The sequence below is a fragment of the Syngnathus leptorhynchus genome, chromosome 9, assembly GCF_054491065.1.
Source record: "Syngnathus leptorhynchus isolate UIUO chromosome 9, UIUO_Slep, whole genome shotgun sequence".
Classification (NCBI taxonomy): domain Eukaryota; kingdom Metazoa; phylum Chordata; class Actinopteri; order Syngnathiformes; family Syngnathidae; genus Syngnathus; species Syngnathus leptorhynchus.
In genome coordinates, this window is record NC_141203.1 from 9277756 (window position 1) to 9294482 (window position 16727).

General features: G+C 41.1%; 2 protein-coding genes across 2 annotated transcripts; one reads left to right on the forward strand and one right to left on the reverse strand.

The window, feature by feature from the left end:
• The first annotated feature begins 164 nt into the window (after nucleotides 1-164).
• LOC147051051 (protein lifeguard 3) lies at nucleotides 165-3136 on the forward strand. Its single transcript, XM_085920681.1, has 12 exons — nucleotides 165-224; nucleotides 474-732; nucleotides 805-872; nucleotides 939-1003; nucleotides 1086-1139; nucleotides 1233-1283; nucleotides 1356-1395; nucleotides 1506-1543; nucleotides 1652-1739; nucleotides 2058-2153; nucleotides 2260-2313; nucleotides 2430-3136. Exons 2-12 carry the CDS (start codon nucleotides 483-485, stop codon nucleotides 2577-2579), a joined length of 954 nt encoding a protein of 317 aa, XP_085776807.1. The 5' UTR covers nucleotides 165-224; nucleotides 474-482; the 3' UTR covers nucleotides 2580-3136.
• On the reverse strand, nucleotides 2808-16401 carry dars1 (aspartyl-tRNA synthetase 1). Its single transcript, XM_085920680.1, has 18 exons — nucleotides 16275-16401; nucleotides 13838-13943; nucleotides 13275-13304; nucleotides 13021-13078; nucleotides 12401-12493; nucleotides 11697-11799; nucleotides 10034-10136; nucleotides 9854-9934; nucleotides 8358-8417; nucleotides 6583-6694; nucleotides 5989-6123; nucleotides 4850-4997; nucleotides 4320-4466; nucleotides 4163-4205; nucleotides 3998-4078; nucleotides 3806-3917; nucleotides 3430-3501; nucleotides 2808-3256 (listed from the first exon to the last, which is right to left on the reverse strand). The coding sequence occupies exons 1-18, from the start codon at nucleotides 16295-16297 to the stop codon at nucleotides 3165-3167; spliced, it is 1599 nt and encodes a 532-aa protein (XP_085776806.1). The 5' UTR covers nucleotides 16298-16401; the 3' UTR covers nucleotides 2808-3164.
• Between the last annotated feature and the right edge of the window lie 326 nt (nucleotides 16402-16727).

A 16727-nucleotide genomic window follows, 5' to 3' on the forward strand; every position in this document is an offset into this window, starting at 1 on the left:
AAATATTACAATGAGAGAATTTGACTTATAATTTGGCAGTAAAACATTACTTCATTTTGTTTTCTTTAAAAAGGATTAGAATGTGCATATGCAACAAGAGTATCCGTCATATGACACAGTGTTGACTAAACTAGTGTAAGTTACAAAACACATATCCTATGACACTGAGGACCAAGGTGCACATTTAGGAGAGCAGAGCACAGGGGACAGAGCCGCTGAAACAAGTAAGAAACCAAATTTATTACGCTTTATTCATCTCGTACATTGTGAACTAGTCCATCATGTAGTATCTAAATACCATTGTATACCTTTCTCGATAGCACAATAATTGCAATTTACAATCGAGACCCACTAATAAATGAATCAGTTGTGTATGAAACAAGGTTTCAAAACTGAACAATCAAGCCATTCTCACTGCTGTAAAATGTCCTATCAAGTCAACTTTTTCTTTCCTCTCCTCTCTTACTTTACAGGGTACAATCATGACATCTAAAGTGGATAATCCTCCAGCCTATGAAGATGCACTGCAAGATCCCAAGTACGAGCCCACCCAGGTTCAGCATGGTTCATCTGACGTGCCGCCTCCATCCTACAGCCCTGGGCCTGGCATGTACCCCGGCCCTCCCGGCTACTGGGGCCAGGCCGGCATGTGGGCAGCGCCTGGCCTCTCTCCATCTGGGATGCCCACCACAATACCCACTCTGTCCGCCAGCATGACTGCAACCCACCCAAGTCAGGAGCAAATGTGGCGCATGACCTTCTATTTGTGCGCACTATACATGGCTCTCTCCTCCTAATTTGCAGGAGAAATGGAGGGCTTTCTTCGCACGCAGTGGGAGAGTACATCTGTTCGACACGCTTTTATCAGAAAGGTAGGGCTGCTCATCATGCGTTTCATCTTATTGGATCTAAAATCAGACTGTGTGCTTATTTGACAGGTGTATTTAATTTTAGCAGCTCAGCTCACTGTCACCTTTTCAGTTGTGGCCGTCTTTACATTTGTGTAAGTGTGGACACAATACCCCAAAAAAAACCCTGATGTCTTGTCTACTTTCTGAGTGCTCTCTCTATTTGCACATCTTTAGCGATCCAGTCAAGATGTTTGTTATCAGGTATCCTGGAATCTACTGGGCATCCTTGTGAGTTGCAAAATGATTGTCAAAAATTGTAACTGCAGGAGGGTTTGGAGTTTAATTGTTTTTATGCAACTTGAGTGTTTTGTCTTTTCTTAGAGTGGTTTACTTTATTGTTTACTGCATTCTCATCTGCTGCAAAGAGCCAAGGTAGCATGCCCGTTTTAAAAGCTACGATTATGAGTTAGTTGCATGCATGGATTGATTACAATGTGTGTCTAGGAGGCGCTTTCCATGGAATTTGGTGCTGCTGGGAGTTTTTGTGAGTACTCGATTATGCATCAGAAGCCATGTTTGATTTAGCAGAGCCTTAAGCAGAATGTAAAAATTTAAAAAGCGGTGACTTATATTTGCATGATTTGTCTTCTGCAGACTGTTGCCCTATCTTATATGTCTGGAACAATTTCAAGGTTTGTTTATGCTCCCTTTTTTTTTTTTTTTTTTTACACGCACCATACCGTCATTATGATGTATGTTTTTTTTTTTTGTTATAAACACCCAATGTATCTTTTTTCCAGCTATTATGAAACCAAAGCAGTCTTACTTGCCATGGGAATAACGGCCTTAGTTTGCGTAACTGTCACAGTCTTCTGCTTTCAAACCAAGGTAGATGCAAGTCAAAAGGAATGTCTGTGTGAGGCTCAGCAGCCTGTGGCTTGTCACACAAAGTCTTTGTTGTCGGTGTAAAAGAACGCCTTTGTCTCGCATTACAACTGTGAACCGTGTTCCTTTTGAATATTAATGAGATTTTTGGGAAAAGATGTGAATCCATCTTTCGGTTTGTTGCAAGGGAGATGGAAAAAATGTCACATCTTTACTATATTCGTATACGAGGAAAAATTGGTGCCTCATTATAATAGAAATTTGAATGCACCTTCGAGACATTCACTTTTATGCCGCCATTCGAAATGTTTCTCATCATAGGTTGATTTCACTTCCTGTGGCGGATTTCTCTGCATTGCCGCCATTCTGCTCGTCATCATCGGTACGGTGACATCCATCGTGCTCGCCTTCCACTACGTAAGGGCCTCTTTTATAAAGGATTCTGTCTACTCATGTTTCTAAGAGAAGAAAGTGTATCCATGCGACTAATTTACCATTCCGAGGTCTTTGTGTCACTGAACAGGTACCTTGGCTTCATATGCTCTATGCTGCCATTGGAGCAATCGTTTACACCTTGGTGAGCTTCAAGATTCACTCTATGGACTGTTAAAGTCCCTGAAAAGTGAAAAGTAATGTTCTCAGGACAACATTGCTTCGTTTATGGTGATTAAACTCTCTTGTGTTTTCCGTTAGTTTTTAGTATACAACACACAGCTTCTCATCGGAAACCGGGAGTTGGCGATAAGCCCGGAGGAGTACGTTTACGGAGCGCTGTCACTCTACATTGACATTGTTCATATTTTCCTCTTCATCCTTCAAATCAGTGGTTCAGCCACTGACTGAGATCTTAAGAAGAACTTTGGAGTTTGGACTAACGTAATCCTGTGCTAACTAGCGATTGTAAAATATGTTCCATAGCCAGATGTAAAACGTCTTCATGTTGTCCTTGCTGTTTTGCCGCCAACACTTGAGCACTTTGGATTTTTCTTGTCATATATTAAAGAGGGTCAGCTGACATTTTGTTGGAGAAAACGCTTAGTATGTTTGCTGAACAAATGAACACAAAGGCTGTTTTATGTTTTGAAAATATTTTTATGATCCATGGTTTGTTCTTTTGATTAAAAAAACCCATCTAGTTACAGACATATTTTAGGAGACCATGATGGTTAGTTGGAGGTAGTGAGACAGTAACTACAGGTAGGTCTTTCCAACCTAACTCGAGTGCGCACCTTCTGTCGCTCAACTGTTGCTTGTTGTTAAAACATCTCATCACAACAATCAATAAAGTTTCCTACTGTTGTACTGACTACAATAATCTCTCTTAGTCGAAATAAATCCCAGAAGCGTGTTAGTGTCTAAGAGTGGCACTAACCCCCGAAATCAGTATTGTGAATTAGTAGTTTCCCCATCACTGTTATGTAGTGAGGTTCAAGGCGTCAGGCGTTTGGGGTCACGGGGGAACATGGAGGTCTGGCGCACGTTGTGGAGCCCGAGGTACAACATGCAGACTCTCTCCAGGCCTACAAGGAAGGACAGTAAAGTTACATCAACATCTCTAGATCAATAAAATAGGGGGGGGTGGGGCAGCAGATTGGTTGAAAAATAACAACAAAACAATATGCAGAATAAAACTGTAATGTACAATGACTTTTTGAGAGCATCAAAGTATCAAAATAAGAATAATGTTTCTTACCAATGCCTCCGCCGCCATGTGGGGGGGCGCCATAGCGGAAGGAATCAATGTACGCCTTGATCTTCTCCAGATCTGTGACACAGAACAGAAGGCACACGTGACTAGTTTCTCTCTTTCACCCACATGAACAAAGCACTGCTTCTCTTGTGGATTCTTTTTTGTCCCCTGCAGAGGGAGACAAACTTCAAACGTGCCTCACATCCCTAAACAAGCTGTGGTTGAGGCATTGGAATGGGACGTACCAAGAATTGTGATAAAATAGTCATTTTTTTAATTTATTAATGAAGTTACTAATTATTGGGAAGATAGATAGATTGCTTAATTAATACTATAGGACTCTTGATCAAGTAAATTACTTGCTGGGCCCGAGTCTTACCAATCTGGTGATACATGGCCCGTTCGGTCAGCAGCTGGGCATCGTGGATTCTCTGAGCCCCGGACAGAATTTCCTCCCCACGCATGAACATGTCATAGGAGTTGGAATTTTTCTGGAATTCAAAACATAATATGTTGGCTATAACGTTTCTCACTGCCGTATGTCTGCGTTTTGAGTTTGTCAGACACTTACAGGGTTGTTAGGATCAGGCATGGTATAGAAAGGTCTCACAGCCAGGGGGTACTTGTCCAAAACGTAGAAATCGGTATCATACTGGAAGGTGAGGGGGGAAAAAAAGATAGTTGGAAGTAGTTCGATGGCAGATACTGATACACATTTGAAAGCATTTGGACTTACCTTCTCCTTGACAAGGCGGCCAAGTAGCTTTTCATTCGGCGTGCTGCAAAAACGAGAATTTATCGGTAACTTGTTCATTCCAACGTATGAAAATATATTTGTGCCAATTTTCTAGTTGGGATATTTTGGCTTTCATCTACATGTGATCATTTCTGACCTCAGGTCTTCTTCGTCGCCCATCTCCACCCCGGCCTCACGCAGCATGGCCAACCCCTCTTTGTACTCTAGTCTCAGAGTGGGCTCCAGAAATTTGAAAGGCTCACTAGGAAACTGTTTGTTTACAGTCTGGATCTCCGTCTGGAAGCTGACATAAAAAGACAAAAGTTACTGCAACCAAATAATTGTTCACCTCTCCGTCAATTCATCCTGAAGAAGCAGACATTTACAACCGACTGCCACCACGAGGGGGCACTGAAGGAATATGGAACATCATCATCTCTTTGGCCTTTTAGCTGCTTTGCACAAAGCTGACAAACCCTTGACAGCCCATAATCTAAACTGGTGAAATTGTTTTGTCAGGAAATACAATAACTGACTTTTTCATACTAGGAGCTTGTCTAGTTTGATTTTATGTCATAAAAAGAAAATATTGCTGCATTCATTTCCTAACCATTCATTGAATAGAATGTCTGACAGAGACCTCGATTCACTTCAAACAAAAACTGAACACTAATTAGGAATGCTTACTTGTCTCTCAGGCCTTTAAAGATCTGGACCATGGTGTCAGTGATGGAGTCAATGACCTCATGGTAATGGTAATTGAAAGCCATTTCAATATCCAGACCCACAAACTCTGTGAGATGCCGGTGGGTGTTGGAGTCTTCCGCTCTGAAAACTGACAAGAATGACAATTTAGATTGACATCAAATGTTTAAAGCAGTCATTAAAAAATTAAAGCTGCTTTGTGTTAAAATACTCTTAAAAAAAAAAGCGATTAAAATGGGGTCTCAATCCCAATCGGTTTTTAAGATCAGTCTTCACGCCATAAAAATTATGAGCAACTGGAAATTAGTCTTGCGTAAGCAAAAGTAATATCAGAAGCAGGCTACTTTTTTTTTGTAATATATACGTGATTCAGTTCATGCGTGATTGTGAAGCACAACATTAAGTCCTGACTTTGTTTACTGCCGAATGGCTGATGACTGGCAGGTACCTTTATGATGACTGACACAACTATGACCATCACATACTAATTAGCTGCCAAACATAATTAGCTGCTAATTGCTATCGGCCATCGAGAGGACGACTAATAATTCATGCACTTCGAGTAAGTGTGAGGCTATTAAAAAGCTGCATCAATGAACGCCTTTCATGGCGACATCAACAATATTTTTTCCAAAAGGACATCGTGTCCCCCTCGGGGTCAGATGCAAACTCTGTTAACTGGACCACCGATGGAGTTTGCAAATCAGTCGAGGCGGCTGGGCACAAATCGTACAAGTCGAATACATTTCAACCTGCATCTGTCGACCGCCACAGTCTAGCATCTACAAAGCTGCAACCATCTGACCGCTGAATAATAACTCGAAAACCAGCACGACATCTGATCCTCTTTGCACTTGACCGATGCTATGTTTACATAAAAATAGTTCCTCGCTGGACGCACAAGTCCGCTGGCAGAGCGCCGGTCCCAAATGGACCGTCCGTAACTAAGGCAACGTCAGTAAAGGGTATTCAAGCCTTAGATGCAGTGATGACCTTAAGTCCTTTTATTTCTCTTGGGAGCTGACAGAAAAAGACAAACTGAGATCTTGGTTGTGTAATATCTGCCCTGATACAGAATAACCAATTAATCAGACTCTTGTAATTTTTTTTTTTTTTTTTACCTGGACCCACACAGAAGACCTTGTCAAAGTCAGCACAGATGCACATCTGTTTGTACAGCTGGGGAGACTGGGCCAGGTAGGCGCTGGTCTTAAAGTAAGACACCGTGAAGACGTTGGCTCCACCCTCACTGGCAGCTGGAGTAGGAAGAAAAAAAACATTTTTTTTTATTTTTTAATTGTAATGTTTTTGTCTGATATTTGCATGCAAAGAGGAGGGCGAGGGCCCACCTAATGTCGCAAACAGTTATTACGTGTCACGGGTGTTAGCAAACAGGAAAGTGTGGTTTTTTGCAAAAAGCACATCGTGCGGATTTACAGTTGCCGCTCAAATCAAGAGCGCCACGTTTGAATTGCGAAGCGCTAAACCAAAACCTTTTTCATTGGCTATTGAGGAAAGGAAGAAGTGAAAGTGTTGCATAATTTGTACAACGTGTTGTGTAACAAAACCCAGACTCTCCAGTTTGTTATCAAGAATTCTCATACCAGCAAACTAACTTTCCAGTAAAGCAATGACTTACATTTCACCTGTCATATAGAAAGTGCACTTCGGTTGAAAGCTATCTCAGATTTCCCAGGAGATCCAAGTGTGTGTACCTGATATGATTTTAGGTGTCTGAATCTCCACAAAGCCCTTTTTAGTGAGGGTATCTCGGAAAAGTTGGCACACTCCTGACTGCAGACGAAAGATGGCTTGGCTGGTGGTTGTCTTTGAGAGACACAAGCAAACATTGCCACAATGAAATCAGTTAATGCAAAAAAACAACAACAACATACAGATATATCAAAGTTGTCATAATGGGGGGGGAGTGAAACTCAAGTACAGAGTAAAACCACAGATACAACTGAAATAAAATACCGGTAATACTAGTAACACGAAATCCCCCCCAAGTGCGACAGTTTGACAGAGGCCAGTCAGAACATAAACGAACACCGCCCTACAATTACTGATTCACATACGTACATGAACCAACAACTTTACTGGCTTTCGATTCCAGATATTAAACAGGCTCATGACCAAAGGACCTCGTTTTTTCAGTCCATCTTTTTTTTTTTTTTCCCCCTATGCGGTTTCGTGTCACTTTATTCGTCTTTCTCGTATCAACTGACAGCTGCATACATGAAAATAAGCAATCACATCCAGACAAACACTTTACATTAACATAAAACGCCACCAATTACACACTTCTCTAAACTCAAAACAACAACTCAAAACTGTCCTGACCTGTGGAAAAAAGTCACTTCCTGTCATGAGTACACCTCAAGTGAGTAGGTGTCAAACTGTCAATGTTTTTACCATTGCGCACAGAAAACAACTTACGTTTAGCTGAGTTCAGCGCTGCACAAAACCATACTTGAACCAGACGGGACAGTCTGTGTTGTGGTGGCAATTTACCACAGACGTTTCAGAACGTGGAAAACATTTGTTTGGGTGCTTACACCCCTTTTCTTTTTAGTCGCACGTCTGGCCTTTACTTCAAACAGAATAAACCGATTCTTAGCTCTTAGAAGTGCTGCATTAATAATTTATTGTCTATGATGATTAGGTTGAGCTATTTAGACTCAATGCAAGAACATTGATTTCATTTTATGGTAGCTAAAAGACTAATATGAAGGCTGGAGAGTATTCTTAGACATATACAATGTTGATGTAATGGTTGTAAAAATGACCACAGACTTGTCTACTCAACAACACAACAGCAGCTTGCTCCCAACCAATTTGCACAATCTAAATTAAATCAAGTAACCCTTTGCCACTGTGCTGTAAAAGAAAGCACATTGTGTTTAAGGATAGTCTTTAGCAAATGTTTTATGGTCTCCTTTTGGAGAGTCTGCCCGCAAGTGCGAGAACCACTTTATAGCTTCACTGGACCCTGATGTGTCCATGGACTTTAAGTGCAGAGTGTTACTGGAGCAGGTGTTCTTGTGATATGAGGCGGGGTGTGAGCACCTTCCTGCATTGCGTGCTTGTGTGCGTAGGAGGCAAAAAAAAAAAAGAAAAAAATCAAAACGTTTCAGGTCAGATCTACAGTTGCTCACCTACGTTCAACATTCCTCCCACACAGATGTACATCAACACATTAAATCATAAACTATTCGAGATCTGAGTGATTTGCAATGCATGTAATAAATACATGAATAAATAAAGCTGGGCTACTATCCCGATTGAATAAGGTCAACTACATTACGCACGTCGATGGAGCCAAAACATTGGTGTCGTGCAATCTTTTGCCGAGCTCAGCATTTTGTTTTTAGAAAAAAAAAAAAAAGATAGCTGGTTCATGAGTCGTGATTAAGATTGGATGGAGTATGTCTCGTCATAGGAGAGGACTCGAGGCAATCTCTCTTCATCTCTCCAGGCAACAACTTACCCTAAGATCAATCACTCGGTTGTCCAGTCTGGTGTCCTGGTTGACAATGGCTCTGCCCTCCTGCGGGAAGACAAAAAAAAATAGATATATTTTTTATAAAGCCATTTTATTTGATTAAACATCAAACACAGTTTTCAACTGTATCTATTCTTATTTTACCAGCCGCCAGAGATGTATGAAGGTTTTTGAAAAGAGAATTTCAGCTGGAGACAAAAGCCATCCACCTTTGATTTCCCCCTCCCCCCCTATTAGTTTGGAAAGCAAAGAGAACGATAACGGCTTTGTTCCACCTGGCAGCCCAATAAAACAAAAGACACCTGGTGCTATGGAAATACGGTAGCAAAAGAACACAAATGAAAGAGTAAATTTTTCATCACAGGAGGAACCTCGGCTTTCAGGGTCATGCATGTCGGACTTCCTCGGAGGACCCGCTGGGCTTTGCGCTAATAGCCTGCGTAGCCACATCCTGCTCTCAACAGCCCAGCACAGCGGGGCAAAGGGTGAGATGGCCAAGCGGACTGAATGTTAAGGCCTCGGTCTCCCAGGACAACATGTGCGCCTTTTAAACCTGAAACGGGCATCTTAAATCCCAGTAGAAAACACCTGGGATGTGGTTGCAGCTGCAGACGTTGGCCAAACAAAAACAAGCCCTCGGCTACCACAAGGCATTTTATTTTTAGAACAGAGCTTAAATTATGACAACTGTGGATATAGGAAAGTAGTGATTTGTAGCATCTGTAATGTTTGGATTTAATACCATTTATAGTTAAGAATAAGATTCAGATTCAGCCTCACTTGACTGTAGATAAAAATGGCATTTAATTCTAAATGGATTGATTTTTTTTTTTTTTATGCGACCAAGAGAGTTATGACTTTTTATCTGCTTTGGACTATAAATTGTAAGCAATCCTGCATTTGAAGAAAAGAGGAAAAAAAAGTACCGGCACAAATCACATCCCAGAATGTTGGCATAAACTGATGTTTGTGAAGTCTCTGCAAATGTAAAGCTTGCAAAGCTGACGTTAGGACCATGATGGAAACTTAACTGCTGTTGCATAATTTCCAACAGCATGAAAGAAACCATAATGCAAAACAACGCATGTGAAATATTCCTATCTTGAACGCTACTGTCAACTACAAAAATGCACAGTGAACACAACTGCATGGTTATTCTAATTCTCACGGCCACGTGCGACCGACGAGCTGGTATAATTTACAAAGAGAATTTCAAATGATATTCATGACTAAGTGTCAACAAATGTAATGATTCGGCATTAGCGCACAAAACACCCTCATTAGAATTCTTTGTGCTCTGCAAGGCTACACTTTCTTTCAAATCCCAAATTCTGTGGAGGAGGGAATATAATCCTTATTTAACAGATTAAGACAAATTAAGGTTTCAATGCATCAGATCAACTCACTCCCACTGATGAATACCTAAAACTTAAATTGTACCCTAGAACAGAGTCACCAAAAAGCTAAACTGTCATCTTCACCTCATCCCCTTCTCCTTCGGGCCTGACAGCATCATCCAACTGTAAGGGGAGACGGGGCTCGGCCTGGCTGATGACAAAAATCTGGAAAAAGAAGATTGGATCTTTTACTACCTTACCGCGTAATTTATTTTATTTTGAGAAATAGCCTATTAAACTATATCAACGTGCGCCAGTGGATACCCTCTCAATGTGAAGCTCCACATCCTGCTGGGAACAGCTCTCAATCTTCTGGTCCACTTTCCTCACGAATGCCTCAACGTCCACGATACTTTCCTTGCTGATGCTGTTGTGCGGAGAAAGTGGGACATTAACAAATGAATAACAGTAAACCAAGAAGGAAATCTGTTCAAATCTGTGTGGGAGGATCGCTGTGTGATAGCATTTTTTTTTTCCACTAAAGGGGGAACTTTTGTTTGAGATGTAATGTGCCATGGAGCGTTCGGCTTTTTTTTTTTGTGATTGTGAGGTCTGAGACCATTGATTAAAAAAAAAAAAAAAAAAAGCAGTTGCATATATTACAAATGAAAGGTTTTAGCATAACAAAAGACTGTTTCACTGTTTCCAATTTCCAAATATCATTAATCAGCATAGGGAAGGAAAAACTAACAATACTATCCAAAATTACTTTGTATCTTTATGATCATTATTTCTTTTAGAAAATATTTGTGTACAGTATATTAGGTATATAATGTTCAACTGTGACCGTCTGGTTCTAAAGCCCAAAATAATGATGTGCCACTTCTGTGTCTCTGCTAATACTGAGTTCAAGAACAGGGGGGGGGGGCTACTTGGGGGGCATTTTAATCCATCACTTCTCTTCGGTCCATAACATTAATGAGGGACAGAACGTTGATGTGCTCGAGTCCCTTTTGGCCCCACAACAGCTGCTACCCGTAGCCCCTTGCCACCTCGTAGATGACTTAGATAAATAAATCCCACATTAATGACTTCCGCTTAAGGGCTGGGAGACTGATAGTAATTCAGGGCACATGAGGTAAACATTGATTTAAAACAAGGCAGAAAGTTGGAAATAGCTCAGATTAGATAGCCCGATTTATTTATTTATTTTTTTCCCCAGACACCTTTCGATAGCTTTCACCACAATACGTGCCTGAATGGAGATGCGCTTGCGGAGCCCGATGATCATCTAATTAAACTGTGCAAAGTGAGAGTGGGATGGCATTCGATCTAGAAAATGATGATTTGCCAGTATTATCATCACTGCCCTCACCAGTGACAGGATTTACTTGTAATCTAGAGTCTTATGCTGTCAGTCATCAAAACCAATTTTTGCAAAAAGCGACGGGATTGAATGTAGCAGCTGTTTTTGAGATTTAGATGTGCAGAGGCAAAATTTTTCGTCATGTCAAACTCAACCAGTGCGCTTGACTTAAGATACTTAATGTCACCAGTGCAATCGAGAGACAGTGACAATAGGCTGTTTCTATTGTTTTCAATTAAACAAACTCAACAATTTATCACGAGAATCTTTCAGCACATATTAAAATACTTCAGCAGTAGCTCAGGAGTTCCTCATGTAAACATAAGAGAAATGCTCAGGCTACACTCGGTAACCGCTAACAAGACTAATGATGCTTGGCTCATAGCATTTTAAGTACTCCGTCGGCATATCTGCCATCTCAACAGGAACTGCTCTATTAAAAAGCTGCCATATCCGACCCTGTTAACAGGCAGCTTTTGTGGTCAAGTGAAAAATGATTGATTTCCTCAGCCCACGCCTCTCTCAGAATGTGTGAAAATGGATCGGCGGACAATTAGTGCCCAGGATTTTCCCACCATTGTTTAGCGCCTCCCTAACAGGAAACGCAGTCTCCGTACTCACTTTGCTGCAAACTTGACCATCTGCTTGCTGGCACGATCTCCCACCGCGACCAGCGCCTGCACGTTGAACTGCTGCTGGCGCAGCACCAAGAAACACTGCTTCCCTAAAGACAAAAACAAGTGATGACGCCAGAATGCAAAGATGAATGGCCGTTATAAAGCTACCGTGTTTGTCCAAACAATGCCGACTTGGCCGGTCGAAAGGTGATGTATGACTCGAGGAGCGACGCGGCCCCCCCAATTGAATCTTTGTCCGCACTTACAGGTAAAGTTGTGAACAGGAACGCTCTTTGAAGAGTAGTGAGTGAAGAATGGCTGATTGCTAGCTTCCTAACAAACACACAACTATTAGGAGAGCAAACAATTCAGCGGGTGAGCGAGCTCCTGGGGAAGAAGGCAGCAGGACCACCCAGGCACTTTGATGCTTGCTGCCTGTGATAACAGCCATGTCATACTCCCACCGCAACAGTCATCCTCGACTGAATCAGGATGTTATTGTGTTCACACGGACATGCTTACAATGACGAGAACGATGGAGGACATGAGCGTTGAGAAGAGACCCTTGACCCCCGGAGGCTATCCTGACAGGAAATGACTAAAAGGTCGTCGTCTCGTTTCGAAAATTGACTGATGATTGGATGCCACCTAAGTGGCGTTTTGAAACAGGACAGAAACAAAAATGGAAAAGGTGAAAGATGAGCTCACCTGTGGCCCTGCTGGTGTGGACCCGGCCACGCAACCAGATCAACTCATCGGCCCTTGTGGGAGTGAGGTCCTTGACCAGCGTCAAAACTCTCTCTGCGAACACAAGTTGAATTGCTTCAAAGAGGGCTTTTGGGAAGCCATTTTCACTCCACATGGTGCACACTCAATCTGACCTTCGATATTTTCAAAAGACTCCAGACAAAAAAAAAAACTGTGCGTAAGCATGCATGAGCGTGTGTGGCCAAGTAAATGATAAGATTTGGAAAATAACAGCAGTGCCAAGTGAGATGCCGCCTGACTGCTTTCTTCTGAGGGCTTTTTGACAAATTGGCCTCACACCCGTGTGACTTAGAGGCATGTTTCGTCCTTATTATCGGCGCACAGCAGACAAAGAGGCAGCATCAGAAAAAGTGGGGCTGCCACTGTGTCTGAGAACTCAACCCACTTGAAAGCCTTCCGCCCTCTCCCCCATCCCCGTAGACTTCCCGGGCACGGCACGCAGGTGAGCCATTTTGAAACGGAAATAAATGGACCTTCAGATTAAAAAAGCTGCGGTAACGTTATTAGATATACCAGCTCATGAATGTTTAGTGAGGAGTAGAAACAGCTGCCCAACTAACCCATTTTCTGTTGGGATTGGACCATTGCCATCACACCATAACGGTCCTTGGCAAAATCCTGAAAATTCAAACAACAAATATGCATGAGAGTCTTGCACTTTCATTTCGCAAGCCATGCGGTATTATTAAAAGAGAGATAACAGATAGCGGCTGCTTATCTATAGATTGGGATAACCGCCGCAGGTAGGCTTGCCAACTGTGAATGCTGGCGTTTACACAAGAGTGTGAATCAACAGGTGAGTCAGTCAACTTACATCTTCCTCTTTGCTTTTCTGATCACCGGCCTGAAACGCAAAAAGCTCATGTTTAATTATATACGACCAGTTTGGGCTAATGTACTGCCAATATGTAAAACTCCAAACGTGTCGCTAATTGAAAGGTAAAATATAAAATGACAGACAAAAAAAAAATCTGAATACAAATAATTATGGGTAGCTTCAGGAAGGTCATGCTCTTGAGTAGAAAACAACAAAATATTTTTTTAATTGACATTTGGATGAGCTTTTAGTGGCCAAACAGCACAATTAACATTATGCGAGTGTTGCGTGTTGCGGGGGGGAGCCAACGTGTCGAGCTCTCAGCTTATAGGAAAATAACACTTTGTTGGGGCCGGTCAGACGTAAACAAGTCTAAAATGGCAGGAATACTTGAACAATGGAGAGCGTTAACCCTCCCTCCCCTGGCTGAATAACAACCTTGCTGGAACCACAATGCCCATCAAGAAGGCACGACAGTCTTACCAGCTGCGAGAGGACGCAACGGATATGAGACACACTTGGGAAAGTAACAAAAAAAAACAAAATAATACACTACTGACCAGCTTGGCTTGTTTCTCAGCCTTTTTTGCAGCTTTCTCTGCTTCCTTCTGCTGTTTCTTCTGGGCTTTCTTTGACGGGGCCTGAGGGTCCTCCTCCGCCGGCGCCCTGAGACAGGAAAACATACGCAAGATAAACACTCAAGTCGACTTCCACCTTCTATTCGTCCCGTAGGACGGAGGAAGTTGTTCACCGCCGTCGTCACGTCCCGCTTGTAACCTTTAATCCCATTGTTGTGTACGAAAAAAGCAGCTGAAGTCGGCGATGAAAGATGCTCATTCAAAGATTTCGTTGAATGGATCCGCAAACGCGGATACTGTAGAGCTGACTTTTTGCGAGTGAGGTTTACTGATGAATTGTCTCAAAATTACCAATCAGCATGAATGTGAATAGTTGATTGTAAATTGGTGCCTCTCGCCCAAAGGAAGGCAAGGAATAGTATTAATTTTACTTTAAAAAAAGACTGCATTTAATTTAACATTTAATGACGTTGGGAGTTTGCACTATGGAACAAGACTTTGAGAGTCAACCAAACACTTTATTCAACTTTTCAGGCACCAACCTGGTCAATCAAACAAAAATATGGTCAACCCTTGCAGGTACCCAAAAAAAACTAACGTAAAAACCTCCTCAAAAGTGACAAATGGTGTCTCATACACAACTGTCACTTGCTAGTACAGAAAGTGAAAATATGTGTTTTATTAGGGTATCGCTACAAAGATGCAATAAACTATACAAGCTCATAAAAACATTGACCTTTGCACTTCTTTAAATTAGTTTTGCATTAACCTTAACTAAGTGGGTGAAGACTGCAGGTGCATGAATAACTGCTGTTTGGATTTCCCAATCCAGGAAGGGAGCTGTTTAGTCACAGGAAAAAACAAGGACCAAAGTCAGACTATGTTTAGCAATAAAGCCTTCAAATATAACCTGAATTCATAATAGTGCTTGCCTTTTATAACGGGCCCAAAAAAGGCATGGTCGGCACAACCCATCTTTAATGGAATTCCCTCCAAACAAGATTTACGTCAGATACAGAGTATTTTGATTAGATCACTTTTACTGACATTATTTCATTCAATATTAAAAAAAATAAAAAATAAATCAAAGGCGTAGCTGAAGTAAGGATTTATGTAGGAACAGGAAATCAGTTAATCAGTTAGTAAAATTTTGTTGGGGAATAATAACTCCGAATGTGGAACACATGCAAATTTGAGTTATTGTCTGACAAACCTGTTGATTTGGATGAACTGGAATAACCACTTCATTTTTACAGCAGCAATTACTGCTATTATTCACCAACTTTGCATCAGCTCAAGGCATAAAAAAAATAGTGAAAGGTTGTTATGCAATCAGAACATTACAATAGGTCACCCTGACAACAGGTCACAAGAATGTTTATCAAACACATCCTCTGATGTTGCGAAAAAAAGAATCCCATAAAGAGGACAGTAAATTGATAAAACATTAAATGAGCTCGTATAACCAAGTGGTGCTTGTAATGAAATCATTCAAAGAACACCAAAATACAAGAAAAAATGTGACGTTTCTGACCCTGACAGAACCTGAGCAGAAGCAACAAACTAGTCATGTTTTTTTAAACCCAATTATGCAAAAGCACCCACTTTTCGAACTAACTACGTAGCGAATGAGCAGAGCATTGTAAGAACAGCCGAGGAATGTTGATTATCATGTACCAACAGGTAGTATTTTGCAGAGCAGCTTTGAAAACAGAACTCTGCAAGGAGCAAACTGCCTTTAAATAATCTAAACACATCTTTGAATACCTTCAACATTTGCAATAAGGGACTGTTTTTCCTGGGCCCAATATTGTCAGCAATGTATCATTCAGTGCCAACATAAATTGAGAATCGAGGCTGGTTTGTTAGCTTTTATTTCGTGGATTTTAAATTAGGGTTCACAGCGTTTATTCAATAAACAGAAAACGTGGGTGGTGCATGCTGCTTGCACATATGTTTTAAAAGTAAGACAAGGATATGTTGTCTGAAAACAGCTAAATTATTGGACCCAGATGACTAAACATAACAATAATCCCTTGGATCTGCAAATAATGTGGTCAAGTGCTGCGTGCAATAACAATGTTTTGACTCGTACTGCTCAACCAAGTCAGACAATATGAAAGTTTGTATTCAATAGTTGCTTGTCAACCAAGTATGACAATATCTAAATTCGTAAATCCTGTATTCACTAGTTCCTTAAACATCTGATTTACATTAATTAGCATATGAATATGTTATGCAATGACATCTGGAGACATTGTGGGAATGCTTTTCTTCCACTGACAGATGATGCAATCCAATGCATATGAAGGCAAAGCGACCCAGCTAATGTTAACTCTATTTTAACCTTCTCGAAACGACTTTAAAGTCAGGATTCAAACAAGACTTAAATATGATTAACCTAATACACATTTCTTACCCCTGAACGCCGTCTTTAGTCATGACGAGTTATTTTCTGGGAGAATGTGCAGAGCTGCAAACAGAAACAGGCGTGCACCGCGTCAGCTGTTACAGCATGTAGGGAAACCGGAAATGAGGAGTTATATTGAGGGAACACCAAAATGCCGCTCGCTTTATCAATCCGAATAGAAACAATGTATGGGATGGTTCCCATGTGTTAGTAAAATAAGTTGTGAAACAAATAATAACAATCACACATTCTAAAATACTTTTAATAAATACAAAGCGAGTTTGATCCGTGCTTCATCACGTTATGTATAATATCGCCCATAAATTATCAGAAGGATTCTTCTACTAGGTCTAAAACGAAATGAATTACGTGAATTTAAATCAAACATATGATCTAGATATTTGCTTTAGATAAATCAATTTCACTCACTGGAAACAAACACTGGAAAATGACCATAGATGG